Raw genomic sequence first — 20,725 nt, 5'->3', positions numbered from 1 at the left:
ACAGATTTGGGTCTGGAAGCTTCTCACTGTCCTGTCACTGTGCGGTGGCAGAGCTTACCGTTGAATGAGATGGAAAATTACAGCTTGAAATCTGGTTTTGACATCTTTCACGAATGAAGGATGATGTTGAGGTTCCCAGTGAACTGAACAGTCAACCTGTCCCGTCTTAGATTGCACTTAAATCTCATGCGTCTTTAATCAGTCTTAGAAGAGGCTCAGAGAATCCTGTTGCTTAACAGTCTTATGTAATCATTTCCAGCGATTAATGTGATCTTTACAGTGTTTTGATTACAAACTATCTCTCTTTTTTTTTATTACCAGCTGTATCTGAGGACCAAGCCACGCCAGAGGAGTTTGGCTTGAAAAAGATGGCTGATGTTTTTTGGGGGAACCAAAACCTTTCTGCAGAAGCAGAGCAGCAAAGGGACAAACCCGTGGACCACGGCCTCGAAAGAACAGCTCCTCCTGACCTCTCAACACAAGGACACGTTTCTGTGGACTGCTGCTTGGCTTCTGTCTGGGTCTTAACTTTTGCACTAAGAATAGAACCAGCATGTAAACAACGACTTTCCTGCTTTGGAAGACTAAACATGTTTCAGCTTAGCAGCATGCATTATAATTAATGTTCAAATTAGACTGATAACTTTATGCTGTTATATTTATTAGCAGTTAAAACAGAACTATGTGGATGGATAAAGGATAAAGTAGTCACCACACTCTTTTGATTTCCTGCAGTTTTTAGATTAATCTGCAGCTAAACAGCTCCAAACTGAAGCTGTTCCTATTGGAACCCTTCACCAGACCCGCTCATCTCCATCACCAGCAGCTCATTCCCCTACACACCACAGTGAAAAAGATCTTGGGGTCACACTTGACCCTCATTTAGTATGTGACCCCCGAAGCAGACCCCTGTGTACAGACATGCTTTTTCCACCTCAGAAACACTGGACGATGCAGAAGCACTGGTCCGAGCCTTCGTCTCCTGACAGGACGACTGTAACGCACTTCTCATCAGGATCCCTGGAAAGAGCCGGTAAAAACTCCATCACATCCGAAACAGGATCCTAGTGAGAGTGTCCACATAGAAACACATTACAGCCAAAAGCTCCCTGATCTCTGCTCAGAGACACTTCCAGGTCCGCCTCCTCACTTACCAGTGCATCCATGGACACGCCCCACCAACTTGAAGGAACCGTTCACCCCTCACCCCTCTACATACTCGCTGTGCTCCAACAACTCCAACTGTCTCCACCTCCCCAGAACTAAGTCCTACACCATGGGTGATGGAGCCTTCTGCTCCTCAGCCGTGGAATAAAAAAGGCTTTGAATGGTTTTTACCAACCTCAGTTTTATCTGCTTGTATGTCTTTTTGTTAGTTTGTTTTATGTTTTTATTTTATAATCTTCACATGTACTTTGGATTTTTTTTTTTAAGTATAAAGTACTTTACAAATTAAATGTATTATTAAGGCCTGACCACTGAAAGTGCAAGGACCTTAAGTGCTGTTTGATGGAACGAGGAGGGACGTGTTTTCAGCTTTATTGTCTCTGAAGGAATTATTATTATTATTTGGGAACAAGCTGAAAGGCCTTGTCTGGAGGCCAGGACCCAGCTGTCCTGGTAGTGTTTCTTCTCCTCACACGTACATTCACCTAAAAATTTGACCCTCTAAACACGCTCAACTACTCGCCCAATATGGTGTGCCCATGAAAACTGAAGAATGTCATCAAATGTCAAGCTGAACCCCCAGAGTGCCACAATGTGCTATCTAGCGCCACCTGGAAACACCAACATGGTGACCACGGCCCATAGGACCATCAAAGAGATGGAGTTGGCAAATCAGATAAAGGGGATGCACAAGACGAAGAGAAGAACGTTAGACCCATGTATATAATGCAAAGAATGCCAAGAAAGAAGAAGAAACAGATCACATTTGATTTATCAATCTGGAGTATAACTGGATAATAGAAGACTAGAAAGACTAGAGCATGGAGAGAAGAGGGAGACACCGGTCCAGCTCAGAGAGAAAGGAGAAGAAGATATAAGTGTTGATCTGAGCTATGAATCACAATGTAAGATGTATAGTATCCCCCACAGTGTATATATCCCCCCATGTAAATGAGGTATGGGGGAAGGGTTAGTGAAAGGTGTTAGGAGGCTTCCTAAAGGAGTTAGTGAAAGGTGTTAGGAGGCTTCCTAAAGGAGTTAGTGAAAGGTGTTAGGAGGCTTCCTAAAGGAGATAAGGAAAGGTGTTAGGAGGCTTCCTAAAGGAGGTAGAGAAAGGTGTTAGGAGGCTTCCTAAAGGAGATAAGGAAAGGTGTTAGGAGGCTTCCTAAAGGAGTTAGTGAAAGGTGTTAGGAGGCTTCCTAAAGGAGTTAGTGAAAGGTGTTAGGAGGCTTCCTAAAGGAGATAAGGAAAGGTGTTAGGAGGCTTCCTAAAGGAGTTAGTGAAAGGTGTTAGGAGGCTTCCTAAAGGAGTTAGTGACAGGTGTTAGGAGGCTTCCTAAAGGAGTTAGTGAAAGGTGTTGGTTCTACAACATCCAGAACATTCCTAGTCTGGATCTTGGTTCTAGATGATTTCAAGTTGTTGAAGCCAGATTATTGCTTTGGTAACTTACGTGATCCTGGTGAGTCGTAGCTGGTTTCTGTGTAAATGCGCAGCCTAAAGGCACCACCAACCTGAAGACCGGGGGATAACCTGCTGTGTCCTGAGTCCCAGCCTTCCCACTTTTAAAAATGTCTTTCTTCTCATAATGACAGTGACAGACGGAGGCCTTGCCAGACATGTTTTATTTTAATCATCACCTGGAGGGATGTGAGACAACAAACTGATGAGTTGACACTCAGCATGTGCATGTTGTGCTCTGCTGCATCATCTCCAGCAGTCATGCAGAAGGTCAATAACTCCATTTAACAGTAAGCACTTTAAAATACTAAACAGGATTGCTAAAATACATTCAATATTAACTTTAAAATTGCAGATAACCTCACTAACAGGAGTTTGTCTTCAGATGGGAGGAGTTCAGGGTTTGTTGTTGGTTAAAGAGCGTGCAGGCGATGGCGAGCTGCAGGATACCTCACAGCAATAAACTGAGCAGAAGAACGAACAAACAGGAAACCAAGATACAGATATATCAGTTGTCCACAGGAGGAGCTCTTATTGTCAACGCTTCCTTGTTTTATGAGCGGCCGAGAAGAATTCATGTCCAAACTTGACTTGTTTTTTTAATGATTCGAAAAAAACTAAACTACAAAAAAAGAAAAAACAAAGCAAACACATTATGTTGGTAGTTTCATGTTAAAGTATATAACGACTCAAACTGCAGGAGTCTAATCCCATCAAACACAAACTTGGGTGGCTTGAGGAGGGGAGACAAGTCCATAAAGATCAGAAGCTTGTGATTCTAAATAAGGGGCCTGGTGAGGCAGGACGTGTGAACGTAGTGGAATGTTGTCATCACTGGTGTTAACACCAGAAGGACAAAAGAAAAGCAGAAGCAAATGGAAACAGGCAGCAGCAGGGTGGAGTGTGTCGTGGTGTAGTGGCAAGACGGCATGCAGCGTGCCTCCACAGTACATCACGGACTTAGTAACCTTCAGTCGCCTAAAACACTGATCGGACTGCAATAAATAAGACGTGTCCATGCACTGCGCATTCAGCCTCTGCATATCAACATATCTGAGCTATTGCACTCGCCAACATGATACTTTCTGCTTCTGACCACAGACTAGAAGACAAGTTCAAAACCAAAAGACTTGCTTCTGATTAAACCCCAATGCAATCAGAAAGGTGCACTGTAGAAATACCGATCTCAGAATACACAGGACATCAACACCCTCGACTGACTTCCTCACAAGTCATGTGGCATGTTGCATTGTTCAAATCATATTGTGCAGCTGAGAGTTCTGCAGGAAGAAGACCAAAACAAAAGATGGCCGTCTGTCATAGGAAGGATCTCTGTTATAGAACATGTGTGATAGAAGTATTGTTTGAAGAAGAAGGGGTGAGACATTAGGCCAACGTCTTCGTAAAACAGTGAAGCAGGTTGAAGCATCCAGAACTGATGGAGAAAGAATGATGTGCAGGGAGCTGCTTCAAGCCTGTTCACCGTGAGGGAAATCTGCTGAAGGACAGCTGAGTCAGCAAGTTGTTGTCTGATGCAAGTGGACACATTTCTTTGGCAGGATGTTCATTGTACTCCCTTTTGACCTGCTTTGTCAGATAGTTATTGAGCACTGTTTGGGTGTGAGCAAGCTGCTACACAACTAGTTAGTCTTTTTCACATAAACAGTGTGGCTCTGGGTTTTTTGGCTGTGAATTAGTTGAGGTGATGGAGGGAAGTGAGCATCGGCCGCCTAAAGCATGAGCAGAGCCTGGGTTGGATGAAGCGAGCGGTGCTGGTTGAGCCGTGTAGAACAACTGTGTAACTTCCTGGAGGCGTTGTGGGACCAAACAGCTCTCAGTTCACTTTTCAAAGCACAAAGTTCTCGTGTTTCTTCAGGGGTTTAGTGTGATCTGGTGTTGAATTAGTCTACTGGAGCACGTTGGATCGGGATTGGATTGTGGATGTGGACGTGAAGCAGTTAGTGTCCTCTGGCTCCAAGCAGCAGTCTGACCAAGTGTTCAATCTTTGTTCTTCCAATAGAAACCTCTCATTTCTCCCAGCACTGGAAAGATGGTGAAAACTGGAAAACAATTTAGATCTTGATTTCGAGCTTCCTTTGGTTTGTTGATTTTGGCTGGACGAATGTGCAAAGTTGACAGAAGTTGGACGGAATTCTGTCAATTATCTGGGTGGAGATCAGAATCTGTTCTGGAAACCAGATGATGTCTTTTAATGTCAAAGTGAAAAAAAAGAAAGGCTGAAAAGTCCAGCAGACCGTGTGTGAGCGCTTCACAATCTTCAATCACCAATCCCTTCAAAGCAGACACAGTTTGGAGGACAGGAAATGTTGTATGTGATCTATTCTTTGATGAAATAAATGGATTAAAGATGAATGAAAGGCGGGTTGAAAGCAAACAGCAGCTGCCTCTGTGTGCTGCTTCATGACCGATCAGAGAATCAACCTCTAATGCTACGCAAGAATACAGTAAATAAAAACCTGCATGACTTTCCACACCGCACATCACTGATGGAAAGAAGCAATCTCCATTTTCCTTGTTAGCTCTGCTCGCCTGCAAAACGATTCTTCAAATCCTCCAAAGTAATCCGTCTGTCTGTCACGGCAACTGCTCTGATAAGACAAACAGGCGTCTTACATCAATCTGTGGCCCGACATCAGATTAACTGTCCCAGCTTAAGCCTGCTGAGGTCATCCAGCTTTAACTCGAGACATGAACATCAGCTGGGAAGAAGAAGATGATGATGATGATGATGGAGATGGAGATGATGATCACAGTGGGAGCAAACCAGGATAAACAGAATGACCCGAGAGAGGATTAGTGGGTCGCCATGTGGAGGGAGAGAAGATCTAATCAGAAGAGCATCGATGAGCTCTGAGTGGAAGTCTTCAGTCCTACTGCAGGTTCAGGTTCTGGTACTGGTTCTGATCGTGATTCTGGGAGGGAGGAAGCAGGCGCATGACGTGGCCAATGCCTTTGGTGACCCCCTCCCTGAAGAGCAGCTTCGCACCCAGACGCAGGTACTCAGGATGCTTCATGAACCGGAATCGAACCACAGCCCGCTCACCAGTCCGCAGCTCGTCCTACACACACACACACACACACACACAGACACACAGACACACACACACACACACACACACACACACACACACACACACACACACACACACACACACACACACACACACACACACACACACACACACACACAGGGGTTAGTGACTGTTGGACCACCAGACCAGTCCGTGTTGCGTGAGCAAACCTTTCCCAGAAGAGACTCCACAGTGGCCGTCTGCCTCACGTTGCCCACATGCACCGTGACCTGTGATCCTCGTCGGAAGGTTTTGGCGTGGAAGAGCAGAACGATCGCGGCCTCAAACTGACAGCAGATGGTGGGGTTCATCTTGGGACTGACCATCACCATGCCCTGCACCAGCAGGTCACGTCACACTCATTATAGTGAAAACACTTTTCTAACACCTGGACTGCGTTCCTCCTGTGTCAGCGACATCTGACCTTGCGCAGCAGTGAGCGGTCGAAGTTTCCCAGCGCCAGCGTGGCGGCCTGTCCGGCTCTCAGCACCCTGCAGGCCGAGCGGTTCCTCTGGATGCTGCCCACCTTCAGACGCATGAAGCGGCCCTCATCCGTGGGACCCACCACCAGTCGCTCGCCCTCCCGGCACACTCCGCTGAGAAGCACAGACCATCTGATCGTTACCTCTCAAACTGTGAAACACGATTCCAGCTGCATGAGCTTCACATAGCATCTGGCCTGCTGGGGAAAGCACGCATCACGCTAGTTTACTCATTTTGAGTATCCCGGGCGTACCTATGTTTTTTTTTTGGTGGGGGGGGGGCTAATCGTGTCCATGGAGACACCACCTTCAATTCACTGTCTGAACAGCAAATAACTCTTATGTCCAGTAACGCTCTACTCATGCATCTCTGTGTCTGTGGGTCTTTTCAGGTTGAACTGTCCTTTCACACAATGTTGGGTTCAAATGTCTATAACTGCATTTCTTTTAGGTTTTGAAGCCGACACAGGGAGAAATATTCTTTCTGGACTCAAGATGTGCTCAAGCCCCGTTTGGATTTGTTGATCAGGAGATGAGTGACAGCTGAGGTCACTAACAGAACTCAGTGTTTCCTCTACATTTATACATATACATGTTGCTTAATTGATGCAAATACACCACTGCTGCGAGTCTCCACCTTCCCAGCAGAATCGTGCACTGGGCCCAGTAATCGTGAGCTCGTCCTCCGATAGGGCGTGGGTGCGCCCAGTGGAACAGACTGAACACTGGCAGTATTTTTGCTGCTGAAGCCAGTTGAAGTTGCAGCAGCTCCATTTCAGTGCAGTTTAAGGCAGCGAGCCTCCGGCCATCATTTGGACGGTCAATCTTCGAAAAAAAATGGACGAAACAATAGCGCACACCTTGCTCAAAGCCTCTAAAATATGTGTACAGTAGAACCTCGGACTAGGGACCTGGTAAGAGCGGACAAATAGTCGAGCACGGGGAGGTTTTAACTGTTAACTCACCTTATCGAGGGACAGCCTCCAGTAGGAGGCGCTGCTGTGAAGTTTACTTCAGTCAAACATGAGGCCCGTGGACCAAAACCAGCCGCAAAAAGCTCCAAGCAAGTTGTTATATAGGATTCATAAGATTTTTATTTTCTTTTACATTTCACTGTATATTATAACAGAATGTTTCATTAAAATTGACTTTATGTTGAGGTTGTTGTCATTTCCCGTAGTAATTGTTTGAGTTTGCAAAATTATGGACAGTTTCATCCGGTACACTGTGGCCACAACAAAGAAACACTTTCAAGTGTAAATTTAAAGATTATTATAGCTTTATTTTACCAGTCCAGCAACTGGACTGTATGTGGCTTCTGAAGTAACATTTCATTTTCTATTTATTTTGTATACAGCTTTGTATATATATTATATACATGTACAGTATATATATTGTATACATCTTTATATTTGTTGAGTTTTCGTTCAATATCATCACAGAGTAGTATTATGTAGTCCACAATGCATTATGCACCATTTAAGGTCTACTTTTTCAAAATGTTTGGGTGTTTGTTTGAGGGCTAAACCAATTTACCGTCAGAATCCCCCTCGAGGCCTCGATGGCAGGATTCAACCAAAAGGACGAGCCGATGCAGTTGGTTCCAGAAGGTGCCACACTGTTTGACCAACCGTTTTAGGGGCTTCACTCTAGATTTTCTGTCTGGGTTTACTCCCTTAGCCTTTCCCAAACCAACAACAATCCACAAGGCAGTGGCACTCGTATCAACGAGTGGGGGGGCCCTCACCGAGTACTCACTGATTGAGCCAGCTCAGCCCGGTTCTCACATAGGCAGGGTCGACACTCCCTTAAGTAGCACCACGGTGCCACACACTACCTACTAGGCTATACTAATAAATGCTAAATGGGCTATACCAGGGTGGCCAAGCCACGGCTCACAAGCCGCAAGAGGCTCTTTACCTGTTAGACTGCTTCTCTTTGGTTCAGTAACTGAAACCATCTGAGTGCGGCTTCCCTAGCTATAAATAATTCATGTGTGAAACTCAGAATTTGGATTTTCTTTAATTGTACTCAAATGCACCACTCACCCTACAGCACCATGATCGACAGCACCATCCCTCTCACTCTTGTTGTCACACAGTTTATCACAAAAACCTGCCTGAACAAGGTGATAACGATGGGAGAACAATAAAGGAATGATGACAGAGGATGATAAGTTAACAGAAAGACAGAACTATTAGGTATAACTACACTAAACATAGGAATAAAGTCCCGGGAAGTAACGTCCATAATCCTCTGTGCTGTCCCGCTCCGACAAAATCAACCACACCCCTCAGCCGGAGTTACACTAGATTTGGCAGGTCAGGAGAACAGACCATACAATGGCAAGTAAAAAAGGCTCCGGTACAGAGACACTTCAGGTCAGAGCAGGTCTGTGAAGAAGTTGGAGTTAATTGGTGGATTCGACCCAGACACAGTTAACCTGCTGAGAGCAGCTCCCTAAAGCTCCGGCATCATTAAAACTTTAACAAAACGTCATCAACACACAGATGACGCCTCTTTCCCATCTGTGTGAGGGAGGCAACATGCTACAAGCTCATTTTTGTCCAAACTATCCGTCTTTAGAGCAACAGAAACAACTTTGTTCTCTATGAGCAGCCGGCTGTGTGACAGAGTGCAGGGACCGTCTGCAAATTACAAACTGCTGCAAAAGCAAAGACAGAATCTACAAAAATACTTAACATGACGGGTATTCACTGCAGCGTTAAAGTCACTGCAGCCTTCACTTGATCAAACTACAACACTTGGTTTGATAGTATTTATATGGTTTGCAGTATTTGTCTTCGCTGTAGCGGTTTTGCAGTTTTGCAGTTTTGCAGTCCCTGCACATTTGTACAGAAGAGTATTAGGGCCACTGAAGAAAAAAAAAATTCGGAGGCTAAAAAAAAAAAAAAAACCTTCATGCACTTCAGAAAAAGTCAAAAATCACAGTCGAGATGTTTTATTTTTCACGGAGAAACACGTGTGACTGCTTCCTCAAAATGCATCAGGCGGTTTAATGAAGTGATGAAAAGATGCTTCAGGACAGAATGGAGCTCATAAACACGGTCAGTTATCATCAGAATCAGGACCAGAAGAGACAGAGCAGCCTGCTGCCTGGTTCTGTAGAGGAAGTTCGTCGAGTATGAAGGACAAAGACACGGATCCCGGGGTGCTCATGTTATTATTATTAATCAAGGAAATCCTGTGCAAAGTCACACGTCCATAAGCAGTAAGCAACACTACAGTATATAGTCAGAATTAAGTGATTTAATGTGATTTCACATCCATGGGCAAATGATGGATGGACAGACGTCTCTCCGTGAAAAAAAAAATCTTGACTTGGATTTTGGACTTCTTCTGAAGCACACGAAGGTTTTAAGTTTTTATTTTAGCCTCAGAATTTAGTTTTTCCTTCAGTGGCTCTAATACTCTTCCGTACATTTGTGTGTGCTGCATGTGGAGGTGAAACTATTCCTGTTAATGCTGTAAATCCATCCCTTGCCAACTGGTGTCTAACTTCTGTAATTCCATATGGAGCTGTATCATGCATTGTATATGTATTCCACTTTATGTCATTTTGTGTCTGTGTGAGAGAGGGAGTTTATTTGTAGGCCCAATTTGTATGATGTTGCTTGTAGAAGGTACTGTCGTGGTAAAATGATATCTTGGCCTTATACTCATTATATTTGATCATCAGAGGCTTCCTACCTTCCTGGCTTTAAGCCAGCAACTCTTGGTTCACTCCCTTCTCCAGTAAGGCGTTCTCTGCCTGAGAACCAAGGTCAACGCTCTGCTATTGCTAAAACTCCACAGCTTCAAACCCCTCCTCCTCCCCCCTGGTGAAGATGCTCACTCTGTCCTGCAGACAGCTGAATGCTCTCTGCAGGATCCTGGGCCTTGGAACCCCAATAAATTTCTCCGGACAGAAAAACCTTCTTCTAACACTTTATTCCAAACAGCACCGACAACAACATATCCACGACAATTTGGTGTCAGAAGTGGGATGTGAATTTGACCGCCGAACCGGGACCGGACAGAGAAAGGCCACTGATTTCTGTGTAGACGAAATCTCCTCGTACCCGTGAGGCTGATGGAACGAGACTCCGGGACTGGACCATCGGTTGTCAGTTCCACATCCTGCGCGAAAGGACCCTTTGATGTCCTCCACTAATTTAACCAGGTTTGTCAGACTTGGTTATCACCAAAGTTAATCGGGTAAGGCTGTCATTCTTATTTGGAATAATATAACAAAGTTTTTCATTGACTAAAAGTGCCAAACCTGACTAGGAATTTAAAGGTCAGGTGTGTCGTAGAGTCCTTCAGCAATACTGTAGAGATGTAGCATCAGCCTTTGAGAAATGAAAAGAAAATTCTATAGAGATATAGTTTCGAAGTCTTTTCGAAAGATTCCTAATGCATTGATGACTGATATAACCGGGCGAAGCTATCAGATTCCAATTCGTCGTTGTACGTATTGAAGACTGACAAAACTGGGCGAAGCTGCCAGTAATAGGTAATGAAGTGGACTGGACCTCTCCGATAGTGGCAGACTTGACGAAAAAAGAAAAATATGGCACTGACTGAACTAAAAATCTGACTATGGGTAAAAGCCTACTCCCTACTCCTCCTCTGTATCGAGGCTGCTATCTCTGGAGGCTTGCGGAAAGACATGGATGACTGGGCCCCTCCCCGGCACTGCGCTCGCCCCCCCGACGTTGCTGCAGCGCCGGTTCTGTGGACTCAGCCCGTTGTCTCTACAGGTGAAAGAAAAAATTAAGATGATCAGCACCTGGCTGTTGCTCAGTCACCACATCACACATGGGCCAGAGGAATCTACAACACTCTGACCGGTCTCCTGAGAAGCCCTAACAACGGCGCCGCCTCCTCCTCCTCTTCCTCCTTCTCATTGAACCTGACGAGGTCCACTCCCTGCCCATGATCGAGTCTCGAAGTGCCGACGGGAACCCCGTTCTCGTCCTCCACCACATGGACTCTCAATTGCTTGAGGCCGCCGAGACCTGGCTTCCTCCCGTCAGTCAGGGAGGAGAAAAGTTTGCTGACACCCTCAAAGGCCTGTTCAGGGTCTGGAGACCTACAGGTGAAGAATTCTCCCGCCTCCTCAAACAAATCCTGAATCCAGCAGATAACAGTCTGATCCAAGCCAAAGCAGAGAACAACAGAGGCATGAGGACATGTGCAAGGCGCGCTGAATGGCAAAACGACGGTCCCTGGGAGGACCTACTGCCAATACCTACTACCAACCAGAGAATACAGACACTTCAGGTAAACAGACCACGTCTGGACAAGAAGAACCTTTTTCAGGTTTCGAGTCAAAGACCCAGCCACATTCTGCTAAAGCTGATGCTTTAACACCGCAGAAACGAGGAGCTGCATTCATTGAGGTCTATCACACGATCTTCGCGCGGGACTCGCATGAAAGGACCATGAAGGTGGAGGACTCACAGGCGCAACTTGTGAGGCGCTCACAATATCCTGCAGACAGCTGAATGCTCTCTGCAGGATCCTGGGCCTTGGGACCCCAATAAACTTCTCCTGACAGAAAAACCTTGTTCTAACGCTTCATTCCAAACAGCACCACCACCAACAACAACATATCCACGACATGCTGATGCATCCTCCCAGGTCAAAGGTTCAACAGAGGCACAATGTCAGGTCAGCAGTATGTGGGTCAATGGAATGTAAACAGATCATAACCAGACCACTCGTTAAATACACAGGACATGACAGGATTGTAAACAGACCTGCAATAAACACCTTGTCTGCCTTGGAGATCTTTGACTTTGATCATTTTTGACTCTGCATGAGTTCTTCTTTTTACCATGGACTGACCTGAAGGTTTTGCAGCCCAACTTAAGACACGACAGGCTCTTTGTAGTACCGCCGTCATTTTTGTGGCACCCTCTATGTCCCTTCAGATCCTTTTCACCTTTATGGACCAATATGGTTGGACTAATCAATGTTCTTGTTTTTAAAGTTCTTACAGTAAATGAATGCACCTTCATATTCTATTGCACTTTATTCTAATCTATTAATGCATTTCATCTTTTTTCTATAGTAATCTGCACTTCCTCATTTGAACTACTGTATACTGTTAATTGGGTTGAATCAGTTATATATCTTTTAAATCTGAGGATGTGATACGTGCTGTGGACCTCTTGGCCAGGTCAAAGACACACCCCTACATGCATCCAACACTCTACAGGGTGGGTGGGTGGGTGGGGGGGCGGAGATGTGGCTGCCCCCAGCACCTTCCGCTGGGATCTCACCCCGGTCCAGGGTGAGTGCGGCTGGAATGCGGGGAGCGTGCTCCCTCAAGCGTGGCACTCGTTGGGGGGCTGGAGTGCGGTGCTCCTTCCCTATTCGCTGTCGGAATAGTGGGGGATGGATTCCGGGTTGCTGCGGCTGGGGCCATCTCTGCCCTGCCGGGTTGGGGGGGGCAATGGGTGGGCCAGCTCCCGGGGTGCGGCGGGCTTTGCCGCCGGGATGGGGGGGACTCTCGGCCCGCTCGGCCCGGGGGCCCTGCTCCGGCCGGTCTCGGCTTGGCGGCTTGGGTCGAGGCCTGGGGCCCTGTGCCCTTTATCCTTCTCTTGTGGGCTCTTCTGGCCTGGGGGGGGAGCCCTCTCTGCATTCTGCATCTGGAGCTTTCTGGGCGGGGGCAGGGCTCTCTGGGGTGGTTCACTGGGTCTGGGGGGGCTGCCGTCCACCGGGGTGACGGTGTCCGTGCCCGATGGCCTTGGGCCCCGGAGTGTCGCTACAGGCCCCCCCCACAACAGTTACGGCCACACCCATCTAGAAAATCATGTTACTGTCTAGATAGAGCTGCTCAGGCTGGTTAATCTAAGAAATCACGTTACTGTCTAGATAGAGCTGCTCAGGCTGGTTAATCTAAGAAATCATCTTACTGTCTAGATAGAGCTGCTCAGGCTGGTTTAATCTTGAAAATCATGTTCCTGTCTAGATAGAGCTGCTCAGGCTGGTTAATCTAATAACAGTTGGAAAGTATTTGGATCAGTGTGATAACTGTAAATAATATATGTAGCACGAACAAGGGTATTGTATGTTATCCCTCCCCCCCAATCTCTCTTCTCTTCTCTCTCTCTTTGAGCGTTCCCCCCCGGTCGTGTACAGCAGCCATACCAACTTCTGACGGAGAAGGCAACAGGAGGAGACTCCAGGTCTCTCCCTGTTGCAAGACCAAAAACTGTTCTGACTCCAAAGGTTCTAGATCACATCATATTGTTGGCCCAAGCTGCCGAACAGGACAAGGGCAAAGAAATAACAAATAAAGCTAATTTACCACATGAAATTGAACCACGGTGACAGTACGGAAAACCTGGGGTTAACCCTGAGGTTACATCAATAAGAGAAAATCCTGATTTGTGTTGTCGACCTCAGCAGAATCAACAACAACAAAAACAGGAACAACAGCTGCATGATGTTAATTGTCTTTTTAACTTTACAATATTTTTTTTCTTTTTGTGCAACAAATTAAGATATTTTACCTTGCTGGCTTGTTCCAACTGCATCTGCAGTTTTCTTCACTGCTTCATCTGATGTTCTGATGACACGTCGGTCTTTATTAGGTAACCGGCCTGACAGATCTGTCAGAATCTGTCAGGCCGGCCACGCCCCCTGCCTTCCGGTGGTTTGGAGGGTGGAGTCCCAGGTGTATGAGAGGCTGTTGGCCCCCTCGTCCCACTTCCTGATCTCTAGGGCTTCTTTAATCCACCATTTGTGTTTGTTGGCCTCCGATGTTATGATCCTTGTGGTTGCAAACTGCAAAAGAAACAACCATATCATGGACTGGGAGAAGAGGAGGATCACAACAGCGGAGGCCAACAAACACAAATGGTGGATTAAAGAAGCCCTAGAGATCAGGAAGCGGGTGACCCCCTCCATGAACCGGGACCAGGGGGCCGACAGCCTCTCACACACCTGGGACTCCATCCTCCAAACCACCGGAAGGCAGGGAGCGTGGCCGACTGACAGATTAGTCACCTGGCAAACTGACACTTCACCACATGTCAGATGACGCTCTGAGGAAAGCGACAGACGCAGTTGAGACATGAGAGCAAGGTAAAAACGTCTTTCCTTACTAATTTGTTGCACAAAAAGAAAAAAAAAATCACAAGAGCAGCAACAACAGAAACAAGAACAACAACATCAACAAGAACAGAAACAAGAAGAGCAGCAACACAAACAGTCCATTTCTCTCACCTGTACAGAGTTCCACCCACCACAGTGCCAACATCAGGAACTGAGTAGATCTCGTCCACCTGGCAGCAGACACACAATGGAGGATTACTGTACTCTAGTAGTTGTTGTGATATACATCTATTCTGTGGTACTTGTATTGCTAGAAAGCAAGGGGGTACACAATTTATTAAATCTTGAGACCAGTCACAAAAATGCAAGAATTTGCATTTTGTAAGTTGGTTCTAAAAAAGGTTCTAAAATCTTCAAAATACAAAAAGAAGGAAAAGTTTGAGCGGGCAATGTATTGAAAACAACAGTATAAGTGAAACAGGCTGTTCATCAGCTGATCAAAAGCCTTAAAAAACCTAAATCTGCACAGAAATATGGATTCCATGTCCTGTTCCATCAAGTGATCATACATTCAGTGTGTTTGAGCGAGGCGGGATGTTTGAGCTGCATAATCCAGGCCTCTCTCACAAAGTGGCCTGGATACTGAGGCTGGAGGTTAACTGAGGCTACACAGTCATTTTGAATGTCTTAAAAGATCCTGAAGGTTATAGAACAAAAAAGTCAAGTGGTGGATGGAAACAAGTCTCAGCGGCGCAGAGCCAGAGGATCTGATTGGCTGTCTGTCAAGTCACTGGACGATCCTCCACCCAAATAAAGGCTATTACTGGTTGTGACTGCAGCCCATCGACCATCAGACATCCTCTGCCAGGGAAGAGCTTCACAAACAAACAATGTCTTCAAAGGACAAGTCTTCTTCAAAAAGCCACAGGATTGCCCGTTTGGACTTTGCAGAAGTAACCAGGTAATAAAGTAATTAGTTTATATTTGTATTTCTGTATGAAATTCCACCAAATCCAGACATTGTTGATCTATAAATATTGTTGCTACTTGTTGTTTCTTTCTTAATTAGTTTATACATTTTTTGTTGATATATTACCATACCTGTGTACTGTCCCTTTAAGTGGAGACGGGCAAAACATGGAGCGATTTCTTACTTATTGTTAATTTAATAAAGTTTGAACACATTACATTTAATGTGTTTTGCATCAATTGTTTAATTGAACATATTTAGCGTGTGTTTCAGTAACTGTTGCGTTGTATTTTATTTTGAAACTTGAAGAAGTCTGCAGGACCTTCAACCTGCTGTGTGTCTGCTGCATGTTATAAGAGATTTATTTTACTTTATTTCTGAACAGCTCTATCAATTAAAAATCAATCAGCGACATTGGGTCGGCTGGGTCTTCTCTCCGGTCCACAGAATCACGTTCAGAACACAAGGCAGAGGCGAGGCAGTGGCGGGGTTAAAGACCAGCCCAGCGAAGAATACCCGTTACACAAAGGAGCACCAAACATGGGACATTTAAAACTTCTTTTATTTTATTTTACAAACTCAACGAGTTATTCTCGATCCTCCAGCTAGTAGATCAGGTCCCGCCTCTTTTTATCCACCTCACCCTCCAGTAGAGCAGCACACTGGAGGATGTGCAGCTGTTTCAAACTTGGCAGGAGAGTTGAGCGTGTGAGGAAACTTACCTGGAACTCTGTGAGCTGCTGCATCAGCTCCTCCTGCTCCTTACTGTTCCCCAGAGGAGGGAGGACGTTCAAGAAAACCTTCAGCAGCTCCAGACTCTCCCCAGACACACTGGACAGGGTGAAGATGGGAGTGATGCTACACACACACACACACACACACACACACACACACACACACACACACACACACACACACACACACACACACACACACACACACACACACACACACACACACAGTATTTTATTCAACGTATTGATAGTCCGAGTTATTTAATTTTCATCAGGACCCCCCCACCCCACCCCACCACACCCCCACCCCACCCCACCATGAGGATGCCCACCATGCAGACTGGGTGAACTGCTGCGCGGCCGTCACGGCGTCGTCGGCGCCGGAGACCACCAGAGGAACCTTGTTGCAGCCCGGCTGCTTCAGGACTCGCTCCAGCTGTCGGACCGTCCGCTCCACCGTGCCGTGTGAGCACAAGTCCACTTTACTGACAACGATAAAGATGGGAACTTTCAGCGCCATGGCCAGGCCCAGGTGCTCCCGGGTTGTCCCGGCTGGAGAACAGAAGCGAGACAAAGAGAGAAGTGGACTTCAACAATGTGTCTTCATCCCCGCTATCCCAGCTGAGCCACATAAACAAGAACACCAAGCCCACCAATCACAAACTTACACAGTATTTAAGAGTAACTGGTCGTCTGCAAGGGACTGGAGCTCTGTCTTGTCCGTCTGTCCAATCCTGTCCTCCTCCTGACTCCTAACCAGTGGCATAGTCTACTTTATTCTAGTGGGCATACTCTGGTTTCTCCAATCCCAGCCTCGTACACCCCCATCCTGGAGCAACATCTGTCCCGCAGCACCCCTCCCAGAGCAGCAGCTGCTCTATAAAGCCCCAAACAACAAGCACCACGCTCATTAATGAGTAAAGTATGCGTCCACGCATAATTGAGATCATGAAAGACTGGTTATGTATTATCTAAATGTAAATGTATTGTAAGCAATACAAGATGTATAACAGTCTTTACCAGCTGGACTTTAATTAACCAGTGAACAACCAGTGACCAGGCAAGACAATAAGTTTCCCTTTCATGGGTTAAAGCTGCTGAGTCGTCTTCAGTCAGCAGGCGTCCTGAATTAGTCAGCTGCAGCTGGAGTGTCCCAAAGCCTCAGCAGTAACAGGGCTGCAGTACATGCATTGGCTGTAATTTAAGTGTGTAATTGTGAAAAAGCTGCAGTGAATCCATTTGAAAATGGACACAGATGAACCTGGGGTCATGTAGAACAAGAATGTGCTGCAGTTTACTGAAAACAATTAGATTTTTTGGGGAGTTTTAAAAAATCTGCCTTGACAGCAATATTTCAATTTGGTGTGATTCTAGTGTGAAGCAATGCTTCAGTGAATCTACTTGAAAACTCACCATGTACTGTCGGCATGGATCTTGTTTACCAGTAAAAATCAATAAATTAGCCTCCTTGTTTGAGCCGCCAGGTTCAAAGTGTGTAAAAAAAAAAAAGTAACGGCTTATAGTCCGGACATTAGGAAATGTTAGAAAAAAGTCCCGGTACGCTGAGGGGTAGAATTTAAAAGTGCCGGTACTGCGTATCGGCCCACACCGGCCCACTGAAAGCACCAACGTCGGGTGACGTCAAGCGTGAAGCCCCTAAGGTCCAACAGTGCCGCTTCGCAACACAGAAAAGGCGAATTTATGAACGGGAGAGTGAAAGTTCAGTCACAAAACCATACTGATTCGCATCTTTGCACATTTTTCAGTGGGTATACAGCGTAGACCTGCGTATCACGTAGACTACACCACTGCTCCTAACACCAAACAGAAGAGTCTGGTTCTGCAAACGTTTCTTCCTATTAAATAGGGGGTTTTCCTTTCCACTGTCGCTTTTGCTTGCTCATGAGGAATTGTTGGGTTTTCTCTTTAAAGTGTCTAGAAATGACCGTGTTGTTACTGCCATTATATAAAGTTTCACTGAATTGAATCCAAACAGCTATTTTAAAGCCCTTGTGTTTAAGTTATTTATATGAGCCCAGAAAGGGGGAGAACCCTATTGGATCGCATAGAATTATTATTATTATTGTTGTTGTTGTGAAAGTCCGTGCAACACCCGGTGTTCCCCATCCCTTCCTCATTTATGCCAACCACGTCACCTAACACCACCCATACGTCACACAACACCGTCCCCTTCCTGCATTCTAATGCGAGGTCATCCCTAAAAGAGCACAACACAATCTTTTATCATTGGAATTGTTACGGTCCTACCCCTGGAAGGACAAGAACCTCATTGCAGTGCATGAAGCCCACAGAGACGCACAGTCAAGAGTTCCCATAACCAGAGTTCCTTTTATTAAATTAAATCACAAACAAAACGGAAACTCACACATAACCCCACTGCCGCTTTCAGGCTCTGTGTGTCTCCCCTCTGCCCCCCCCCCCCGAGTGTCTGGCGGCTCCTCCGTTATGCCAGAGAGGTGAGGCCGAACCACCTCCCTGCCACAGACGGACTTCAGCATCAACGACCAGTTTCCAGAGGAGAACCTGGAGCGCCGCTGTAGGAAGAAGCTCATCGCTGAAGGATCCAGAGACGCCATTACAGTGGAAGGGCTCTACGTCAACGGTCAGCTGTTCCAGGACCCCGCCGTCACCCCCTTGCTCTACTGATTGTCCTCATAAACTGGTTATTAACCACTCGGACACACACACACACACACACACACACACACACACACACACACACACACACACACACACACACACACACACACACACACACACACACACACACACACACACACACACACACACACACACACACACACACACACGACTAGTGAGCCATGGGTTGCACTCGTCCTGCACCCAGTGAAATATATTTTGTTAAACAAAAACAGTGTCACGTTATTTTCATGTTATTTTAAAATCATGATCATAGAAATAATTTTTTTTTAAATGCTACATTTTGTGTTGCAGGTACTTCATCTTAGAGTTTTCTTCCTCATGGTGGCAACAAACTAGATAAACATACAGAATGTGGTCACCCCCTGCCTGGAATGCCTGTTCACTACAATATATTCATTATTTAATGTTTCCAGGGTTTGACATTAAGGATTTTGACAACTTTTTACCTGCTTGAAGTTTAATGTAAATCTATAAGCTTGGTAAAGTATGAATTCGACCAATAAATCCACTCGGCCCGGGGGCCCTGCTCCGGCCTTTTCTCGGCTTGGCGGCTTGGGTCGGGGCCTGGGGCCCTGTGCCCTTTATCCTTCTCTTGTGGGCCCCTCTTGCCTGGGGGGGATTCCTCTCTGCATTCTCCGTCGGGTGCTTTTTGGGCGGGGGCGTGGCTCTCTGGGGTGGTTCGCTGGGGTCTCCCCGGGCCTGGGGGGCTTCCGTCTGCCGGGGTGGCGGTGTCCGGGCCCGATGGCCTCGGACCCCGGGGTGTCGCTACGGGTCCCCCCACAGCAGTTCCGGTCACACCCAGTGGACAAACCACACACACACACACACACACACACACACACACACACACACACACACACACACTTCCACTCCTCACGAAAGGAGCTTCTGAAGTTGCTTGTTCTCTGTCATCATTTGCTCAAACTTTAAAAATCATGTTCCTCTTTTGTTGTTGCCTCTTTGTTAATTCATGTTCCTGCTTCACGTTCCTGTCTAGATAGAGCTGCTCAGGCTGGTTAATCTAAGAAATCATCTTACTGTCTAGATAGAGCTGCTCAGGCTGGTTTAATCTAAGAAATCATGTTACTGTCTAGATAGAGCTGCTCAGGCTGGTTAATCTAGAAAATCATCTTACTGTCTAGATAGAGCTGCTCAGGCTGGTTAATCTAAGAAATCATCTTACTGTCTAGATAGAGCTGCTCAGGCTGGTTAATCTAGAAAATCACGTTACTGTCTAGATAGAGCTGCTCTGGCTGGTTAGTCTAGAAAATCATGTTACTGTCTAGATAGAGCTGCTCAGGCTGGTTTAATCTAAGAAATCATGTTACTGTCTAGACAGAGCTGCTCAGGCTGGTTAATCTAGAAAATCATCTTACTGTCTAGATAGAGCTGCTCAGGCTGGTTAATCTAAGAAATCATCTTACTGTCTAGATAGAGCTGCTCAGGCTGGTTAATCTAGGAAATCATCTTACTGTCTAGATAGAGCTGCTCAGGCTGGTTAATCTAAGAAATCATCTTACTGTCTAGATAGAGCTGCTCAGGCTGGTTAATCGAAGAAATCATCTTACTGTCTAGATAGAGCTGCTCAGGCTGGTTAATCGAAGAAATCATCTTACTGTCTAGATAGAGCTGCTCAGGCTGGTTAATCTAAGAAATCATCTTACTGTCTAGATAGAGCTGCTCAGGCTGGTTAATCTAGGAAATCATCTTACTGTCTAGATAGAGCTGCTCTGGCTGGTTAATCTAGAAAATCATCTTACTGTCTAGATAGAGCTGCTCAGGCTGGTTTAATCCAAAAACAGTTTAAAGTATTTGGATCAGTGTGACAACTGCAAATAATATACAACAAGGATATTGTATGTTATCCCCCCCCCCCCCCCCCCCCTCAACTTCTCTTCCCTCTCTTCTCTTCTCTCTCTCTTTGAGCGTTCCCCCCCGGTCGTGTACAGCAGCCATGCCATCTTCTGACGGAGAAGGCAACAGGAGGAGACTCCAGGTCTCTCCCTGTTGCAAGACCAAAATCTGTTCTGACTCCGAAGGTTCTAGATCACATCATATTGTTGGCCC

The 20,725-nt window shown here is 46.0% G+C and overlaps 2 protein-coding genes across 2 annotated transcripts in view; one reads left to right on the top strand and one right to left on the bottom strand.

Annotated features, from left to right (window-relative positions):
- LOC308110343 (apoptosis-stimulating of p53 protein 2-like) overlaps positions 1-1,520 on the top strand; it is a 29,948-nt gene extending 28,428 nt beyond the window's left edge. Inside the window, exon 17 of the mRNA XM_080464583.1 lies at positions 322-1,520. Within this exon, the coding sequence (XP_080320709.1) occupies positions 322-363 (42 nt within the window). The 3' untranslated portion in view covers positions 364-1,520. The remainder of the gene's footprint in view (positions 1-321) is intronic.
- A 1,250-nt stretch (positions 1,521-2,770) lies between these two features.
- gtpbp2b (GTP binding protein 2b) overlaps positions 2,771-20,725 on the bottom strand; it is a 43,405-nt gene continuing 25,450 nt past the window's right edge. Inside the window, exons 7-12 of the mRNA XM_080464629.1 lie at positions 16,306-16,525; positions 15,962-16,097; positions 14,441-14,499; positions 6,142-6,313; positions 5,888-6,052; positions 2,771-5,705 (exon numbers count right to left, since the gene is read on the bottom strand). Coding sequence (XP_080320755.1) covers positions 5,517-5,705; positions 5,888-6,052; positions 6,142-6,313; positions 14,441-14,499; positions 15,962-16,097; positions 16,306-16,525 — 941 coding nt within the window. The 3' untranslated portion in view covers positions 2,771-5,516. The remainder of the gene's footprint in view (positions 5,706-5,887; positions 6,053-6,141; positions 6,314-14,440; positions 14,500-15,961; positions 16,098-16,305; positions 16,526-20,725) is intronic.

The sequence above is a fragment of the Lipophrys pholis genome (genome assembly GCF_963383615.2).
Source record: "Lipophrys pholis genome assembly, chromosome: 5".
Classification (NCBI taxonomy): domain Eukaryota; kingdom Metazoa; phylum Chordata; class Actinopteri; order Blenniiformes; family Blenniidae; genus Lipophrys; species Lipophrys pholis.
This window is presented reverse-complemented; position numbering and strand designations above follow the sequence as displayed.